The sequence below is a fragment of the Pogoniulus pusillus genome, chromosome 4 (genome assembly GCF_015220805.1).
Source record: "Pogoniulus pusillus isolate bPogPus1 chromosome 4, bPogPus1.pri, whole genome shotgun sequence".
Lineage (NCBI taxonomy): Eukaryota > Metazoa > Chordata > Aves > Piciformes > Lybiidae > Pogoniulus > Pogoniulus pusillus.
Genome location: NC_087267.1, coordinates 31,889,715 through 31,907,205, shown reverse-complemented (window position 1 = coordinate 31,907,205; position 17,491 = coordinate 31,889,715). Strand labels below are relative to the sequence as shown.

Below are 17,491 nucleotides of genomic sequence, written 5' to 3'. Positions count from 1 at the left end.
AGAGGAGATAGGAAAATGTGGTTTGTGAAACATGGTGCAAAACACTGATGGTGACCATCCAATCCCTGAAGGCTTCCAGTTCTTTTTTCCCAAGCCGGTGCCAGTGTAATACTCTGTCTAGACTGATATTGTTATTATCCTGCTGTGTACAAACAAACACGTGTGCATAGAGATATTTACAATGCAAGAAACCCCTCAAATTCAAAGAAATGCAATGCTCTAGGTTTTTGTATGGTCTTCTTTCATGAACACCCTTGTAGAGCTCCTTTAGTCTCTGCAGCCAGGCTGCCCTCTCTTGACTCCAGTGCGTGCCTGCAACTTTGCTCCTCTAGCTCCACGGCAGAGCTGACTCTTCTCCACAGGTCAGTTAGCCCGAAGACTTCAGGATGCAGTTTATTTTCCTTACACAGAATCACAGAATGGTTGAGGCTGGAAGAGACCTCTGGAAGTCATCTTGTCCAGTCCCCTGCTCAAGCAGAGTCACCTAGAGATACTTGCCTGGGACCAAGGCTTCTGAGCATCTCTAAGAATAGGGATTCTACAACCTCCCTGGACGACCCGTGTCAGTGCTCAGGCACTCTCACGGTGCAAAGAACGTGCAGAAGGATGTTCAGGAGGAACGTCTTGTGTTTTGGTGTGCCCATTGCTTCTGGTCCACCACTGGGCACCACTAAGAAGACCCTGGCTCCAGCTTCTTTGTGCCTTCCCATCAGGTATTCATATACACTGAAGATTCCCCCGAGCTTTCACAAGTTCACAGGATATTAGGGGTTGGAAGGGACGCAAGGAGATTATCAAGTCCAATGCCCCTGCCAAAGCAGGACCACACAATCTAGCACAGATCACAGAGGAATGCATCCAGACAGGCCTTGAAAGTCTCCAGGGAAGGAGACTCCACAGCTTCTCTGAGGAGCCTGTTCCAGTGCTCTGTGACCCTTACAGAAGTTCCCCCTTGTGTTGAGGTGGAACCTCTTATGCTGCAGCTTACATCTATTGCTCCTTGTCCTATCACAGAGAGCAAGTGAGAAGAGCCTGTTCCCCGCCTCCTGACCAACCCTCAGATGTTTATAAACATATATTAAATCTCCTCTCAGTCTTCTCTTCTCCAGGCTAAAAAGTCCCAGGTCCCTCAGCCTCTCCTCATAAGGCATGTCCTGCAGTCCCCTAATCATCCTTGTAGCTCTCCACTGGACCCTCCCCAGCAGATCCCTGTTCCTCTTAAACTGGAGAGCCCAAAACTGAACACAGTATTCAAGATGAGGTCTCAGCAGGGCAGAGTACAGGGGAAGGAGAACGTCCCTTGGTCTGCTGGACACACTCTTCTTAATACACCCCCAAGATCTCATTGGTCTTCCTGGCCACAAAGGCACATTGTTGTCCCATGGGTAACTTGTTACCCACCAGGATCCCCAGGTCCCTCTCCACAGGGCTGCTCTCCAGATCACCTCCCTACCTGTACTGGGATCAACAGTCACAACTTTTTCATGAAAGATGCTTCAGTCCCCTCATCATCTTTGTGGCCCTTCACTGGACTTTCTCCAGTATGTCCATGTCTCACTTGCACCGAGGAGCCCAGAAGTGGACCCAGCACTCTTGCTGTGTCTTCCTAGAGCTGAGCAGCAGGGAAGGATATCTCCCTCCACCTGCTGGCAACACTTTTGCTTAATGCAGACTGGCATCCTTGAGAGCCTGTTTTGCTGCAAGGGGACATTCCATGTGTACTAATGAATGCAATAAAAAGTAGGAGTGTTACTCAGGTACTGTAACCTCAGTGTTCACAGAAGGAGTGCCACGGCCAAAGAAAGGTGAAGTAGAGTCATGCCAGGAGCAACAGAACAAAAAGTACTTGGGTGATTCTGGTTTACAACTGCTACAGTTCTGGAGGCAATCTACTGAGGATATGATCTTTATCGTCTTTATGGTCTTGAGGTGTAAAACCTCAAGGAAACATTTTAACAATCCCCAGATTCCAGCAAAGTCCCCAGGAAAATTCAGAAAGGTAGTCCCAGCCACCATGATCCCAAGTGACACACAGTTAATGCGTAAGGCTGTTCAGAGGTGACTGTAAGGCACATGGTAAACAGGATGGAAGAGTCCAAAGCTGTACATCTCTATGCCCCTTGACTTCCCCACATCCTCCATCCACCATGACATACTTTGATGCTTTCTGAATTTCTGCAGGTTCCCTACACCCTGTTGCTGCTCCTGAAGCAATCACCACACAAGGCTCTTTTCCTTCAGTGCCCAGGGTAATCATCAGCATCTTGTTTAATTTGAGACAATTTCATGGTGCAGCAAGAACCCATGGCTGAGGACAGGACACAGGGAGTGCAAATAGAGGTTGCATCTCTGTGGAGATTTCCCCATGGGGCTATCCAGCAGCTCTGAGGGGGACTGGGACAAAAAAAATCTGTGCTGCTCTGTCCTGTTCCTGTGTTTGCTATCCAAACATTGCACTCTTAGCAAGATGTGATGTGCCCAAGGCATGCTTTTCAGTCCCAAGCCATTTGTTGTTGTCTTCTTTGCTACCAGCAATGGCAACATGCTCATGGCATTCAGATCTACATTTGAAGAGAAAAAATATCGTTAGACATCCTCACACACTGCCAAGCTCTAACTGCAGAGAGGAGGGCTCTTGTACCCTGCTGTGCACCAAGGATAGCAAACCAGGGGAGAAGCCACTGCAAATTAAAATGTGTTGTCTGGGCACTTTCAGTTAGCTACAGGAGAGGGATTTTTCTCTTATTCTCTTTTGTTGTCTCATTAACAAAGACAGGAGGCAATCATTGGGCCATGGCACTTTTGCTGCGCACATCAGGAATTCCAGAATGCCTTCTTATTAGCCAGTGAGAGTGCACCTGATTTAAATAGCTCAGGTGCATCCAGTGTCCAGTGTTGCTGGATGTGCAATCAGATAAATCCTTATGTAGACAGGCAGAAAAGGGATCCTGCCTGCTGAATATGGCCTCTTATTTTGAACACAGCTGCCTTTCACACAGCATGACTAGGTGCTGGAGTGAGAAATATATGTTCGATCTGATCAATTCATGGCAAGAGGGGGAAGGGGGATTTTGGATGGAGCTGCACTCCTCCTTGCACAACCATCACAAAAGCATACACTTGGCTTAAGATAACAGCAATAAATAATTAGAAACTAGAAAGGTTGGTGGAGGAGGGAGGCAGGTGGTGGAGACAGCCTTTGCGCATGAGCAAACAGAGGAAGAGTCATACAAAGGACACTACTAGTTTGGAGTTCATGGGAAGGAGACTTGAGGAAGACCCCTTACTTCATCACTTAAGACCCCTTACTTCATCACTGAAGACCACCAGAGGGACCACCGGATAAAAAGAGACATGCGTGGAAGAGACACCTCCCATTCCTAAAACTGATACGGAAAACCCAACCTTTTCTTAGAATTAGCAATGAATATGTAATAGAATAGGCTACAAAAAGAGAACACTGAAAACAAAAGGTGTGCGTTAGGGCAGAGCGGAGCCTCCCTGCACGCCCAGGTCTGTACATTGCTTGACTCCTGCAACTCTATTAAAGCCATATTTTGCATGAACGCCAGTTTGTGCCTGTTATTTACGACACTGGCACACTCATTAGTCGGTGCGCTTCTGTCAGGTCGGACTGTATTTATTAATGGGGGAGCTGCTGTCCTCTGGGGTAGTTTCGCTAAATAACTTGAGTCTGCTATAATCAGAAAGCCTGGCACTTATAAATACTATGCCACAACGTTTGCGCTCGGTGATGTGCTCCTCCGTGTAGGAAATAACAGAACACTGCCATCTGATGGAAATACTGCTTTTAGGGAAGACACTAGAAAGTCCAGGAAACTTGAGACCTCTTTCTCGCAGCACGTATTTTCCCTTTTGGGCAAGATAGGCAAGCTGTATTATGGAGTATATGGCATAAGACTTGTCTACATGAGCATAAATTAGCATGAACTGAAGGGAATACTGCCCGTGTCCTGAATCAGGAGGAATTCAGCGCAGAAGGAAAGCAGCCTTGGCTTGTTGCTGATCCCCCGAAGACAATGAGGGATTTCAGTTCTCAAATACTGCCGTGCCGAAGTGCAAATAGCCGAGGACTACGGGGTGTGCACCCTCAGTTCTAGGGAACAAAGAGTCTGGAAGAATACAAATGCCACTCAGTTGCATGAATTATAAAATTCCGTATTCCCGTTCCGTTTTTCCCTGGATGAAATGCATTGACAGCAGTTATGTCAAGCCGCCTGTAACCCTTATCACGTTCATATTTGTGTTTTAACGACTGAATGCGTGTACCGTTCATTGCCGTTCGGGAGAACGAAGTTTCGTTCTGAAAAACGAAACGCTTGGACTGTCTGCGTTTGACCCCAAGTTGCCCGTGGCTCACTAAGCGCAGCACCGGCCATCACCGCTGCTGCCCACCGGAAGCACTGCCGGCAGCGCCAGCTCAGTGCCGGCGCCGCCCTGCGCCGCAGCTGCCGTGTTCGCGCCGCCCCGCCCCGTTCGCTCGCTCGCTCCCTGGCTGTGCGGGACAGCTGTCTCCGCCAGGGGCCGCTGTCTCCGCCAGGGGCCGCTGTCGCGCCACGGCGGGCTGCTCTCCGGCCGCCGCTCCCCTCCCTCCCCGGGCCAGCGCGCCTGCGCAAGTCCGCCGAGTCCTTGGAGTTGCGGCGGAGGGGAGAAGGCCAGCAGCAGCGGACATGCAGCGCTGGGGACGTGTCTCCTGCGCCCTCGCTCGGGTATGGCGACAGCAGCGCCCGGCGCTATCGCGGGGTGGGCGGATCGGCGTGAACAGCCGGGCCGCGCTGCGCTCGGGCTCTCGGGCCTGGGCTTTCCTCATGGCCCCCCACCCTTCTCCGGCAGCGGGCAGGAGGGCGGGGGCGGAGCGGGCGGCCTGGAGCGGGCGGCCTGGAGCGGGCGTGGCGGCGTTTCCCTGGTTTCTCTGTCTTCGTCTTTTTGCACGGGGCAGTAGAGTCGATCGTAGCCCAGCGCGCCCTCGCCTCCACCTGAGTGACACGGTGCCCGTGGTGTCGCCTGGCCGCAGGCGGGTGTCACGCCATTCAGCGGTGTTGAGCTCTGGGGTTTTGGCGCTGCTGCCCTGTAATGTTTTGTGCAGGCCCTCCCGAGAGCATAGGAGGGGTGCCCCGGGTTCAGCCGGAGAGAATGTCCGGGGGCGGTCGGGAGTGAGGGTGGATGCCTTGGTGGCTGTGGGAACTGCCAACTGTCACAGGATCTCTTCCCGCAGTTCGGGCAGCACTTTGGGCTTCACAGGTATTTCCAGGAGCATCCTCTGCTCCTCTTACAAGGTGATCGGCCCGTGAGATGCTCGTGGTAGTTGTGCTGTCTCATTACGGTTTAAAAATCTTGCCCTCCAGGGCCACCTCTGAGGTATTGCCTGGCCATGGGAAGTAGCCACAGGAGATGGTGATGGAATAGGACTCTTGATAAGCTCCTGTGGCTGTTCGCTTTATGTCGTTAAGAGGTTTGAGAGCCCTGTAAGAAGGGTTGGAAAAGTTTGAGTAGCTAAAAGCAGCCTTAGTCTAGGCTGCAATGAAAACAGGCCTAATGGTGGGCTGAGGTTGCAGAGCAGGTGAATAACAGAGCTTCATCTAACCTGTGCCAGTCAGTGCCCTCTGTGTCTGCCTCAGTTGTGTTGTTTCTGTTTTGATTAACTGGTGACTGTAATTATGTGGTTGTGAGTGGTTGAATGCTAATTTTTTTTCTTCCAGAGTAGACCTCAACTTTTAAACCTAAGATTTTTTCCCCCCCCTTTCTAGAGGAGCCATTTTGATCGAATTCATCATGGTCTCCAGGGAATTTGTGCAGTGTCACAAAGGACCTATGCTGATCAAGGTAATTAATTGTAAAGAATTTTGTTGCACAAAAAACTTCAAGCCCAAATATCTGCAAAAAACCCAAAACAGTTCTTGACACTGTGAAACTAGGCTTCCAGGTGAACATGAAATCCATATTGGCAAGGACATCGAACTGAAGCTCTAAATGAAAGTTAAACTTCATGTAACATAAGAATAGTGATAGCAGATAATATTCCCTTGGAGATTTTGGTTGTAAGATCTGAATTAAGCACAAATTTTGTGGCTTCTGTTGTGTTTATGGTCAATTAGAGGTTACATAACTAACTATTTCAGCTGTATTTAAAGACTGCTGATTTTATAGCATTCAGTAAGGGTTTTGTGCTAAACAGCAATAGAAGCTATATTGGAAAAATGATACAATAAACTATCCAGAGAGCTTGGGTTAAGTTCTTAAAGGATTTATAGCAGTAGCACTGGGGCAGACAGAATTTGGTTTCTTCGTTTCATTTTATGTTACTTTCCCTGGAAAATTTAAGACTGGCTGTTTTATTGCAGAGTGACTACTTCCATGCAACCTTTCCTTTTTTCAGAAAGTTACTTTAAGATGTGAGGCATAATTTACTTCTCTAAGTTAGTTTATTATTAAGTTACATATTGTTTTAATAGCTCTTTGCTTTAGAAAAAAAAAAATCAAACACTGAGTATCCCTGCAGTAAAATTTTAGTTATTGAAACATTACTAACTAAAATATTCTATGTTTCAGTTGATGCTGATGTTACAGTCATTGGCTCTGGTCCTGGTGGGTACGTTGCTGCTATCAAAGCTGCTCAGCTTGGATTTAAGGTAGGATGAGACCTCGACCAGATAGCAGAATGAACCTGAAAGGTGTTTGTGTGGTACTGAAAGATGGAAGTCTCTTGTTGCATCTCTGGCTACCGGATGCTGGTGATGTGTCAGTAATCTTTACCTTGCTCACTCAGATTATGCAGAAGTTGAAATGGATAGAGTATTACTCTCTATAGTCCTCCTGTTGACAAAGCTGCTCAGGACAGCTGGCTTTTGGTTGGGAGTGATAATTGAAGAGAGCTTTTACTCTTTGTGGAAGAGAAAGTCAAAAGAGAATGCTAGGAAGGAATTTGTCTCAACAAAGAAAGAAGAAAAAAGACAAAAGGCCACTTAAATGTTCTGAAGAAATAACTGGGGGAACTTGGGGAAGGAAAAATAGTATTAACTGATGTGCTTTTTGAATGTGAAGAGAAGAATCCCATGGAATTGGATCACCTGTAGTACTGAATAATCATGAAGAATGTTTGTGCTGTCCTTGAGGTTTTGAGACTGACAAAAAAGCAGATTCTATAGTTACACCATCTGTGGAAGAATCCAGGTGTGCTTTACTGAATTACTGCACTTTAACCATCAAATTTGTCCAACATCCGCCAGAACAAGTGTTAAGTCTTTGTATTACTGTCACAACATCCCATGTTATTGCCAGCAATGGTCTGTGGTTATTTGCTTTCTGACAGTTTTGCTAGGTTTTGTTGATGAGACAGAATCTCCTTTGTCAGGGAAAGGGAGGAGCAGTCTGGCACCGTTTGATCCATTATGCAACTTTTAAAGTCCTTGGATCGTTTTTCATGCGTTCATATACTTAAAACAGGAGAAAGGGTAGGCCAGGAGGGAATCAGTGTGTCTCAGTGTGTTTCTGAGACTTGACATGGTGAATTCTGCTCTTCATGGTACTGTCACCTTTACTTGGCACAAAAGCATCAATTTAAGAAAATGATGAAAGGCATTCACTTAGGTAGTCCCTCATCAGCAGACTGGAGCTCTGGGAGTGTCAGCCAGGGAACTAGTATTTTAATCATGCGTGTACCTTGCAAAGGAGATGCCAGGGGTTTTTTTAATTCTATAAAAAGGGTTTGCAATACTCTCTTAGCCCCTAAGTCATCTGTTTCTCTTGAAGCTTTGTCAGTTGTTTTTCTCCTTTGCATATTTTGATGTTGGCAGGTTGCTGAGAAGGATATGAAAGCTTTTCCATCCATACTGATACTGACCTTCCCATTGCTTGGTTTTCCTTCATTTGATTTTTGCTTTGTAGGTATTGCCATAACTTTATAGCAGTGGGTCTTGCAGGATAGCCTGTCTAGAGAGGAAAGTGTTTCTGGTTTGGGAGTTTTGTTCTGCTTTGTTTTCCTTAAAGAAAAGAGAAGAGGAGGCTCAGGGGTGACCTTATTGCTGTCTACAACTACCTGAGGGGTGGTTGTGGGCAGGAGGAGGTTGCTCTCTTCTCTCACGTGGCCAGCGCCAGAATGAGAGGACACAGCCTCAGGCTGCCCCAGGGGAAATTTAGGCTCGAGGTGAGGAGAAAGTTCTTCACCGAGAGAGTCATTGGGCACTGGCATGGGCTGCCTGGGGAGGTGGTGGAGTCGTCGTCCCTGGTGCTGTTCAAGGCAGGATTGGATGTGGCACTTGGTGCCATGGTCTAGCCTTGAGCTCTGTGGTAATGAGTTGGACTTGATGATCTGTGAGGTCTCTTCGAGCCCTGGTGATATTGTGATAACTTCTTGCAGTTTTAACCCACACTGGTTCATGTACCTGTTGTTTGCTCTTGACTGTTTGTTTGTTTTTAGGAATCCTTTGTGTGGTTTATTTTTTTAATAACTTTTTCCAGGGTTTTGTGTTTTGGAGAGGTTTTTTTGGTTATTTTGGAGGAGAGCATCTTTCACAGAACCACGTGTTGTATTTTAATTGAAGCTACTTTGTGGATTTAGAAGCACAGTGCTTAAACTTGTATGAAAGTATAAATGGTGCAGTGCAGAATGTAGTTCTCTTCTGGTAGAAAATGTTGTTGCAAAGAGGAATTTTATATTTTTTCAGGAAGAAAATGAAGGAGGAGAAATCTGATCCACAAAATCTAGGAATGGAATTAGAGGCACTTGTAGAGGAAGAGTTACTAGATAAATGTCTGGTCTTTGTCATTTGTTCTAATTCATGACATAAATTGTAAGGAAATCGTACAATAGTATTGCTAAAAAAATTCTCCCCCCTCCCCATATTTTTCCTCAGACTGTCTGTGTAGAAAAAAATGAAACATTAGGTGGAACCTGTTTGAATGTTGGATGTATTCCATCAAAGGTAAGCTTATATACTTCATCATTATTTCATTAAAGGCAGCAGATAATATGTACATTGTCTGAAAAAGGATTAAGGAGTTACTCATGATTGACATACTTTGAAATCCAAATGAGCTGCAGTCAAGTGGTGGCTGTGTCTTTGTGCTAGTTTGAAGCAAGCTAGAATGTTTTGGTGAGGAAAAACTAGATCATAGGCTGTGAAAGGAAAACAGTGATGATGTCTACTCCCCTCAGAGTCTTGCTGAAGAAGAAAGGTAAACATTAGGTAACACTCTCGCCATTTTGTTGCACTCTCTGGCTGGGCTCTGGCTGAGCTACATCTCCCTAGTCTCACCTTCCATTTGGACTAACCCACCTTTGCTTCATAACCTCTTGACTGAACCTCTGTTCTTCTTTAGGACTGGGGTAAGGTTGAGAGGGGCAGGGGAAGGTGCAGGGGCGGTTGAGAGCTCCTCCTGGGGACTCAGGTTTCTGGGAGGGGAGTTGTGTTTCTGTATTACCTTTTACCTTGTATATTTCTGTCTGTAACTGTATCTACTGTAAATATCTGCTTGTATATTGTGCTAGCTGTAAATAAATAGCTTCATTTATATTCCCAGAGCCGGCTGAGACTAGTCTGGGTAACTTCTAAAGTGTGGGGGGGCAGGGAACACCCAAACCATCACAGTCTTTAATACTGAATGTTAACACGTTCAGGGTTGTGACAATTATGTGAAATGGGTAAATGAACTTTAGGGAGAGAAAGTTGATGACTTGTACATAAAAAGAGTATTATCTTACTCTGACAGTATTCGCTTTACTCAAGTGTGTGCATACAAGACAGGTGTCTTACTGAATCTATCACTGCGCCTGCTTTAGATTTCAGTCTGCACAGACTCACACTGTTGCCCTTCTTGCAGTGATACTGGTAATTTCGTTTTTGTCAGGGCTGTAGTGAGGGACATCACTTTTCTTACCAAGATCCCTGCCTAACTATATTGCTATTTGTATTCGAAATGCAGTTACAGACGTTTTACAAGCTTTCAAGCTCTTTAAAGCTGCTGATGTATAGATATCCATATAAAAACTGTTTTCATTTTCTTTTTGAGTTATGAATGTCTGGTGATCTGAGCTGGCCTTCTAGCTCCAACTAGCTATGCAGTTACAGTAACTTTAGCACAACAACCTGGCTACAAATTGTAACTCTCTATTGATTTTCCTCATCTAGTTTTTCTTTATCCCCTTTTTGTTGACAAATAATCTCTTGTCTGAGGTAGTAAGGAAATGCTTCTGTGTGTCCGGATCATCTTTCTTTCCTTAAAGTCTAGGGGGGATTGATTTGGTTTTGTTTCCCAATCTCTGTGGAGTAATTTCCAGTTTCTGTGGTGAAATGAGCAAAAAAGGATAGGTGTGAATTTAGCTGTTGTTCACTTTTCTATTAAATATGGAAGTTCATAAAATGCTTGAGTAGAAATGCTATGTACAATTTGTGCTTAAAATGCACCTTTTTCAATATGAACTTAAATATATAGTAATTAATTTGTGACTGTATGTCCTAATGCCTGCTTCTCTATGTGTGTATTTTAGGCCTTGCTGAACAACTCACATTTGTATCACTTGGCCCATGGAAAAGATTTCGCTAATAGAGGAATTGAAAGTGAGTGTGTAGAGAGCAACTAGTCAGTGTCTGGTAGTGTAAATTATTCCTATCAGTGAGCAGATTTAATCATTCAGATCTGGCTACTGTAATTTTCTTGTCAGAAGACTTCTTGCACTTAAAAAGAATACTCTCCATCTGTCAGTCAGAGGGTTAGGGCCACGTGTCTACTTCTTGAACCCTGAATCATGGATATGTGAAAAGTGTAATACTGCTTTGTAACATAGCAGTTGTTGAATGTAACCTTTGGCACTTATTTAGTATGGCCATTCAACATACCTGTATCTTAGAATCATAGAATCAACCAGGTTTGCTGGGCCCAGTCCTGTTCAATATCTTTATTTGTGACCTGGACGAGGGGATTGAGTCCAGCATCAGTAAGATTGCAGATGACACCAAGCTAGGAGCAGGTGTTGTTCTGTTGGAAGGTAGGAGAGCCCTGCAGAGGGACCTGGACAGGCTGGATGGGTGGGCAGAGGCCAATGGGATGAGATTTAACAAGGCCAAGTGCAGGGTTCTGCACTTTGGCCACAACAACCCCATGCAGAGATACAGCCTGGGGACAGAGTGGCTGGAGAGCAGCCAAACAGAAAGGGACCTGGGGGTACTGACAGATAGTAGCTGAAGCTGAGCCAGCAGTGTGCCCAGGTGGCCAAGAGAGCCAATGGCATCCTGGCCTTATATCAAAGCTGTTAATTGTGATTAGGTTAGCTCCTTTATATATAAACACTGCAATGCCTGATAGAGGGTTTTTTTTAACCTTAGTTACAGGAATCCGTTTGAACCTGGAGAAGATGATGGAACAGAAGAGTGGTGCAGTGAAGGCCTTAACAGGTGGAATTGCTCATTTGTTTAAACAAAACAAGGTTAGTTTGGGTTATACTCAGGTGTTTTCATTATTTTTTTTTTGTGATCTGGAATTCTTGCCTTTTATACTTTAATATTCTTGCCACATAAACTAATTTGAGTAACTGACCTGGCAAGGGGAGAATTTGAATGATTCCCTTCTATGAAATTTTTTAATTAAAAGTGTCTTGATTCTTAACCTACCTAAAAGAATAGCTTACAGTTACTTTGTGATTTGTACCAGGTGTGATGCAAAAGTATGTGATAGCAGCTTCTCTAAAGCTGTAGTGAACTTCAGGTTAAATGCAGCTTAACTTGGATAAGACATTTGAATCTGAATTTACTGTGTTCTGGTTACTAAAGGTCATACATGTGTCTGGGTTTGGAAAAATTACTGGGAAAAACCAAGTCACTGCAACCAAAGAAGATGGCAGCACACAAGTTATCAATACAAAGAACATACTTATAGCCACAGGCTCAGAAGTTGCTCCCTTCCCTGGAATTACTGTATGTATTTTTCAGTGGTGCTTTTTTTCAGTACACATAGTATTATGTGTAATTTTTTGCATCTGATTGCACTTCACATTCTCTGTGATTTACATATAATGTAAAAAAGAGAGTATAACTTCCCTTTGTGAATTCCTTTGTTACTAGATTGATGAAGATAATATTGTGTCATCCACTGGTGCACTGTCACTGAAAAAAGTTCCTGAAAAGATGGTTGTCATTGGTGCAGGAGTCATTGGTGTGGAACTGGTAAGAGAATATGTAAAACACTTGGTCTTTCCTTTATAAAGGAACAAGGCATCACTTTTTGTGTTATATTTTGTTGTGTTGCTGTGATTTGGTAAATGTTGGATTGAGTTGTAATGAAATCGTTCAGACTTCATAACTTGCTGCTTCTCACCAGAAAAACTGTCCTGTTTATAGGATCAGTATTCCTGCAGCTGGTTAGCTAAGTTGGTCTTGTTTTATTCTACACTGCAGCTTTTTAAAATCTGAGTTTGCTATTAATTGTCATCATGCTTTTGAAAATATTAGTCTAATATTTTAGTAAAGGAATCTAAAGTTTGCTTTTCAAAAATGCTTTTTGCCTATGTTGTTGTGACTGCAGGGTTCAGTTTGGCAGCGCCTCGGAGCAGATGTGACAGCAGTTGAATTCATGGGCCATGTTGGTGGCATGGGAATTGACATGGAGATCTCTAAAAACTTTCAGCGTATTCTTCAGAAACAGGGATTTAAGTTTAAACTGAACACCAAAGTTACCGGTGCCACCAAGAGGCCAGATGGAAAAATTGATGTCGCGTAAGTATTTAACATAAGACTAAAGGAATGCTGTGTATATATATATTGTTCTTCCTAATCCATTTAAAAAAGCCTATTTAAAAATATAGTCTGATACTGTTGTTTTTACAACAGGAAAAGAAAACGGATTCAGGATGAAACTTCTTAATTCCTTAGTGAAATTTATTTTTTGTCCTGTGTTGTAACTTAACAGAGCTCATAATTTTGTTGGAGCCCTAGACTGCTTATATAGAAGAGGGTCTGTTGACTGGAGTGGAAGGCATGCCAATATAAACCAGTGTTGTTACAGTGAGACCAGCAATAAACCCTAAGCTCTAAATAATTATTTTCATGGATGATATTCTGGTATAATTAACAGAAACATCATGATTGTTGATACAGTCGTTTTCAGTTTGGCTGCTCACTGGAAGGGTTACTTGGTTCATTCCTCTTCTTGTTTCAAAATAAGCATGTCAGAGATTTTGTTTATTTTGAGGGGAAACAAGTGAAACTGTCCCATAGGTGTCTTTTGACTCCAGCTCTTTGAAGATCTGCAGGTGAACAGCTAATACAGAAACATATAAACCAAGCTCGCTTTGTAGAAGTCCCCATGTATACAGTATTTCTTGCGTGCAGGAGCTGTAGTTTTAAGAAAATAACTTAATGCTACTTAACAAATGTAAACTTAAGTATGATTGTTTTTTCAGTGGAGTCTTAATATGGTGTCATGTATTGCTTGGGATAGCATGTCCTGCGGCATTCTAAAAGTCCTGGACCTGGGCTTCCTTACGTACCATGCAGATGCTGGCTGGATCTCACATAGTTGTTTCTACACAGAGTTTGTTTTGGTTCAGGAGTATGTTTTTGAAACACCCTTTCTACTTACCCACACTTACATTTTAGTTCTTGTGCTCTCGGAGCACGTGAATTATACATCTGTGTGTAATTGAACACAAACATGCACTTGAGAGATACACCCGCTGGAGGGCAGCAGCTAATAGGTGTTTAATTCCTGGGCCAGAAGAAAGCTTGCTCCACTCCAGAATATATACAGCTTGGATGTCAAGTACTCAGCACAAAGTATTTTGCTGTACAGATTTGATCCTGTCAGGTCATTCTACTTGGTAGTGAATATGTACCTAAATGGGGCTCTGGCCAGCCTGATCTAGGATAGGGTGTCCCTGCCTATGGCAGGGGGGTTGGAACTAGATGATCCTTGTGGTCCCTTCCAACCCTGACTGATTCTATGATTCTGAATCTCTGTATCTAAGAGTTGCAAGCAAATGTACGAAGAGTTATTGCCCCTTCTGCTTCTCAAGTCTTGAAAGGAAGAAGCATGGTGCAGTCATCTGAATCGTGTTAGTTACTAGTCAAAGAAATACAGTGCTGGAAGATTAGATCTTAACATTTTTACTACTTGTCTTTCTACAGTGTTGAAGCTGCTGCTGGTGGCAAGGCTGAAGTAATAACTTGTGATGTGCTTCTAGTTTGCATCGGTAGACGTCCTTTTACAAAAAATTTAGGTCTCGAGGATATTGGAATTGAACTTGATAAGAGGGGGAGAATCCCAGTCAATAACAGATTCCAAACCAAAATTCCAAAGTAAGTAGGACTAAAAATATATATATATTTATTTTTTTTTAAGCAGAACTCATAAGTTTAACCTACTTAAAGCACTTTGGTTTTGTTTTTAATTGCAGAATATAACTTTCTCTTCAGGAGAAACTCAAGATTTGTTTATTTCAGGGGCTAAAGATTTTATTCAACCTTTATTGTGTTGTAGTTTGAATCTCTATTTCATGTCACTAGTACTTCTTGAACTGTGGTGATTCTGTGGAAATTGCTCTTCTATACTTTGTATTTCTTTTGAAATTTAATATTTTAATCTGTTAGAATTGTCAGTAACTTATTTAAAACTGTTTCATAAGGTAGCCTAGGTATGCTAGGATGTTTTTAAACAGTGTCTTATTCTGTTTCATTGGTCTGATAGCATCTATGCTATTGGTGATGTAGTTGCTGGACCTATGCTGGCCCACAAAGCTGAAGATGAAGGCATTCTTTGTGTAGAAGGGATGGCTGGGGGAGCGGTTCACATTGACTATAACTGCGTACCCTCTGTGATATACACTCACCCTGAAGTGGCCTGGGTTGGCAAATCAGAAGAGCAGCTGAAAGAAGAGGTACTGTTTGTTCCCTTCTCAAAAAAAAAATGCTTTTCCACCTCAGGCATGGTTTCACTGTCAAGTAGCTGAGCTGCTTTTTCCAGAAGAATTTCCAGGGCATAAGATTGAATTATTTCCTTCTGCACACTGCTCTCCCAAGGACTGTAGTTCTCTTATTATAATGTCTCATATTGTTCATTTGCTGGCTTAGTCTTTTTATAATGTCCCCTTATGCTCCTTTCAGTGATGTTCTTATGCATTTCCACGTGTCTTATATTTTTGTATTGGCTCTGTGGTTGTAACTATACAGATAATTCAGTAAGTACACTGCTCCTGTTTGTCATGAATTCAGTAACACATCTCTGTTTTGTAGGGTGTAGAATACAAAATTGGGAAGTTTCCATTTGCTGCAAACAGCAGAGCAAAAACAAATGCTGACACGGATGGCATGGTGAAAATACTTAGTCAGAAATCAACAGATAGAATGTTGGGTGCTCACATTTTAGGCTCCGTAAGTATTGTAAATTGTGCTGCTGTCTTGGCCATGTCAGGGGTTTGCATTTAAGTGCTGAACTGTTGCAGAGTAGCTGGCAAGTTGGAAGAAGTGGTGCATGTAAGAAGATCAAGTTTATTGACTTTTTTGGTTTTTTGGTTTTTTTTTTTCTGCAGCCCTGCTCTCCTTCGTTCTCACTTTTCTCCTACTTTGGTGTTAAGATTCAGCTTATTTGAGTGAAATTCTGGAAGTTAAGGGAAATGAAGAGACTCTGGGTCTTTTCAATTAGTGTATTCTTTATTTCCCCTCTCTGGATTTCAGACTAGAAGAAAGCTGTTAACCTTATGGTGTGGTTACCAAATGTGGTAGAACTTTTAAGTAAAAATCCTTTGTAAAGATGAAAACTCAGAAAATTCTCTTTGGGAGCAGTATCATTTTTCTGCTGTCCCACACATTTCAAAGCTAAACTCTAATCTCTCTCTGGTTTGTTTCTTAGTTTTCTTTTTTAAAAAAATCTTTTCTTTTGTTGCCCTTTGTTTTGCCCTAAACATGTATGCAGAAGCACTCCCATGTGTCTTTAAGAGCTTTCTTTAAGGGAAATATTAAAACTGCTCTCGTTTTTTCTGGGTGTTTTATTCCTATGAATGGATAAACTGTCAACAGTAGTGGATAGGTGCTTCTGTTTGCAAGTTGGATTCTTGTGATTTCTGATAGTTTGTCTCATGTCAGTCATCTGAAAACCAACATGCCTTAAAAAAAGCATGACTTAGGTTTATCAGTGTGAAACAGAAGAATTTTCTTCACTGGAAAAGGGTTAAGCAGAAATCTTGATTATAGATCTGAATGCTAAAAATGTAATAGGTTTCACTATTTTTGATTCATCAAATGTTGTTTTCAGAGTAAATGAACATAAAAATGAGGGTGTACCTGTAATAACAGGCTTTTGTTTATCTAGTTATCTACTTGACTTTGTTGGAGGGCATTAAAATTTCAGGGAGGTTTCAGCAGTGCTAATGTACACTGAGAATGTGGGTATTACTTGACTGGTATCTTGGACTGAAAAATGCTCAGATTTTGTAGCACTCTGCATAATGAGAAAACAAATACACTTGTTAAGAATTGTGTTTAGGTTTACACTAGGCTCAAGTACAGTCACCACAGAGATGAAGTACTTACAACTTGTATTAAAAGGCAGCTGAAGTGCTACTTACAACACAGCTTCCTTTTTGAGCAAAACATGTTTGTTTATGAGCTGTTACTGATTCAGAAGAACCTGGACCGCTGCATGAGGATTTGTGTTAATTACAAATGTCCTTAAATTACAGGGTGCTGGTGAAATGGTTAATGAAGCTGCCCTTGCTATGGAATATGGAGCATCATGTGAAGATGTAGCCAGAGTTTGCCATGCCCACCCAGTAAGTTCCTTCTAAACCAGACTGTTAAACACCAGAGTTGCGTAGACATGGTGCAATGACATGTAATTATTAATGACTTGTACCTTTTTTTGTGTCTGCTCTCTACAGACAGTGTCAGAAGCCTTCAGGGAAGCAAACCTAGCAGCATCTTTTGGCAAAGCTATCAACTTCTAAAATGGAAAGAGGTCTTTGTAACTGTATAATACCTCCCTGAAAATGGACTGTGGGCCCTTGTGAAAGGCTGAGTCTTGAGGATTAAGTAAATCTCTTCATTTCTGAACATAAGTATTTAAACAAGTAGAGTTTGGAACAAGTGGAATTATTCAGTCTCTGTAAATTAAATACATAAAATTACATGTTTATTTTCATGATGAATGTTGCAGGAAAACACCCTGACAGAACTCTTTTTCAAAGCCAAACATTTTGCTGCTGCATGGGATTATCAGGTGGCTGGACAGAACTCTGGGTGTATGTCTGGTATACCTGGTGTATGGTAGTGGTATTTGAAGTAGTGGTAGACTAAACCAGTTGAATGCTGGCACTTACAAATGCCACTGTCACTTCCGCACAAAAATGTGTTTCGTTCTGAAATGATTAACTTTAGTATTTAACCTACTTCTAGCACACAAGTACCAAAACTTGTTTTGACCTAGTTGTGGAAAAGCAGGGCTCATACAGATCAATTAAAATTATATTGACTTTTTAAATGGAAAA

General features: G+C 42.7%; 1 protein-coding gene across 2 annotated transcripts; it reads left to right on the top strand.

Moving 5' to 3' along the window:
• The first annotated feature begins 4,622 nt into the window (after window positions 1–4,622).
• Window positions 4,623–17,491, top strand: DLD (dihydrolipoamide dehydrogenase). Of its 2 annotated transcripts, none has more exons than XM_064142487.1 (14): window positions 4,623–4,730; window positions 5,769–5,844; window positions 6,571–6,650; window positions 8,874–8,942; window positions 10,508–10,577; window positions 11,343–11,443; window positions 11,787–11,930; window positions 12,078–12,179; window positions 12,538–12,728; window positions 14,139–14,309; window positions 14,698–14,887; window positions 15,243–15,380; window positions 16,688–16,777; window positions 16,886–17,491. In XM_064142487.1, exons 1-14 carry the CDS (start codon window positions 4,692–4,694, stop codon window positions 16,949–16,951), a joined length of 1,527 nt encoding a protein of 508 aa, XP_063998557.1. In that variant the 5' UTR covers window positions 4,623–4,691; the 3' UTR covers window positions 16,952–17,491. The 2 variants fall into 2 exon arrangements, with proteins under 2 accessions (XP_063998557.1, XP_063998556.1); XM_064142486.1 differs by lacking the exon at window positions 4,623–4,730 and adding an exon at window positions 5,170–5,262.

Bases quoted from the DNA above. Each gene is read 5' to 3' on its own strand.
- DLD (XM_064142486.1), top strand. From the start codon at position 5,185: ATGCCTTGGTGGCTGTGGGAACTGCCAACTGTCACAGGATCTCTTCCC. The intron at 5,845-6,570 runs GTAATTAATTGT...TCTATGTTTCAG, and splicing joins AAGGACCTATGCTGATCAAG to TTGATGCTGATGTTACAGTC. The intron at 14,888-15,242 runs GTACTGTTTGTT...TCTGTTTTGTAG, and splicing joins AAGAGCAGCTGAAAGAAGAG to GGTGTAGAATACAAAATTGG.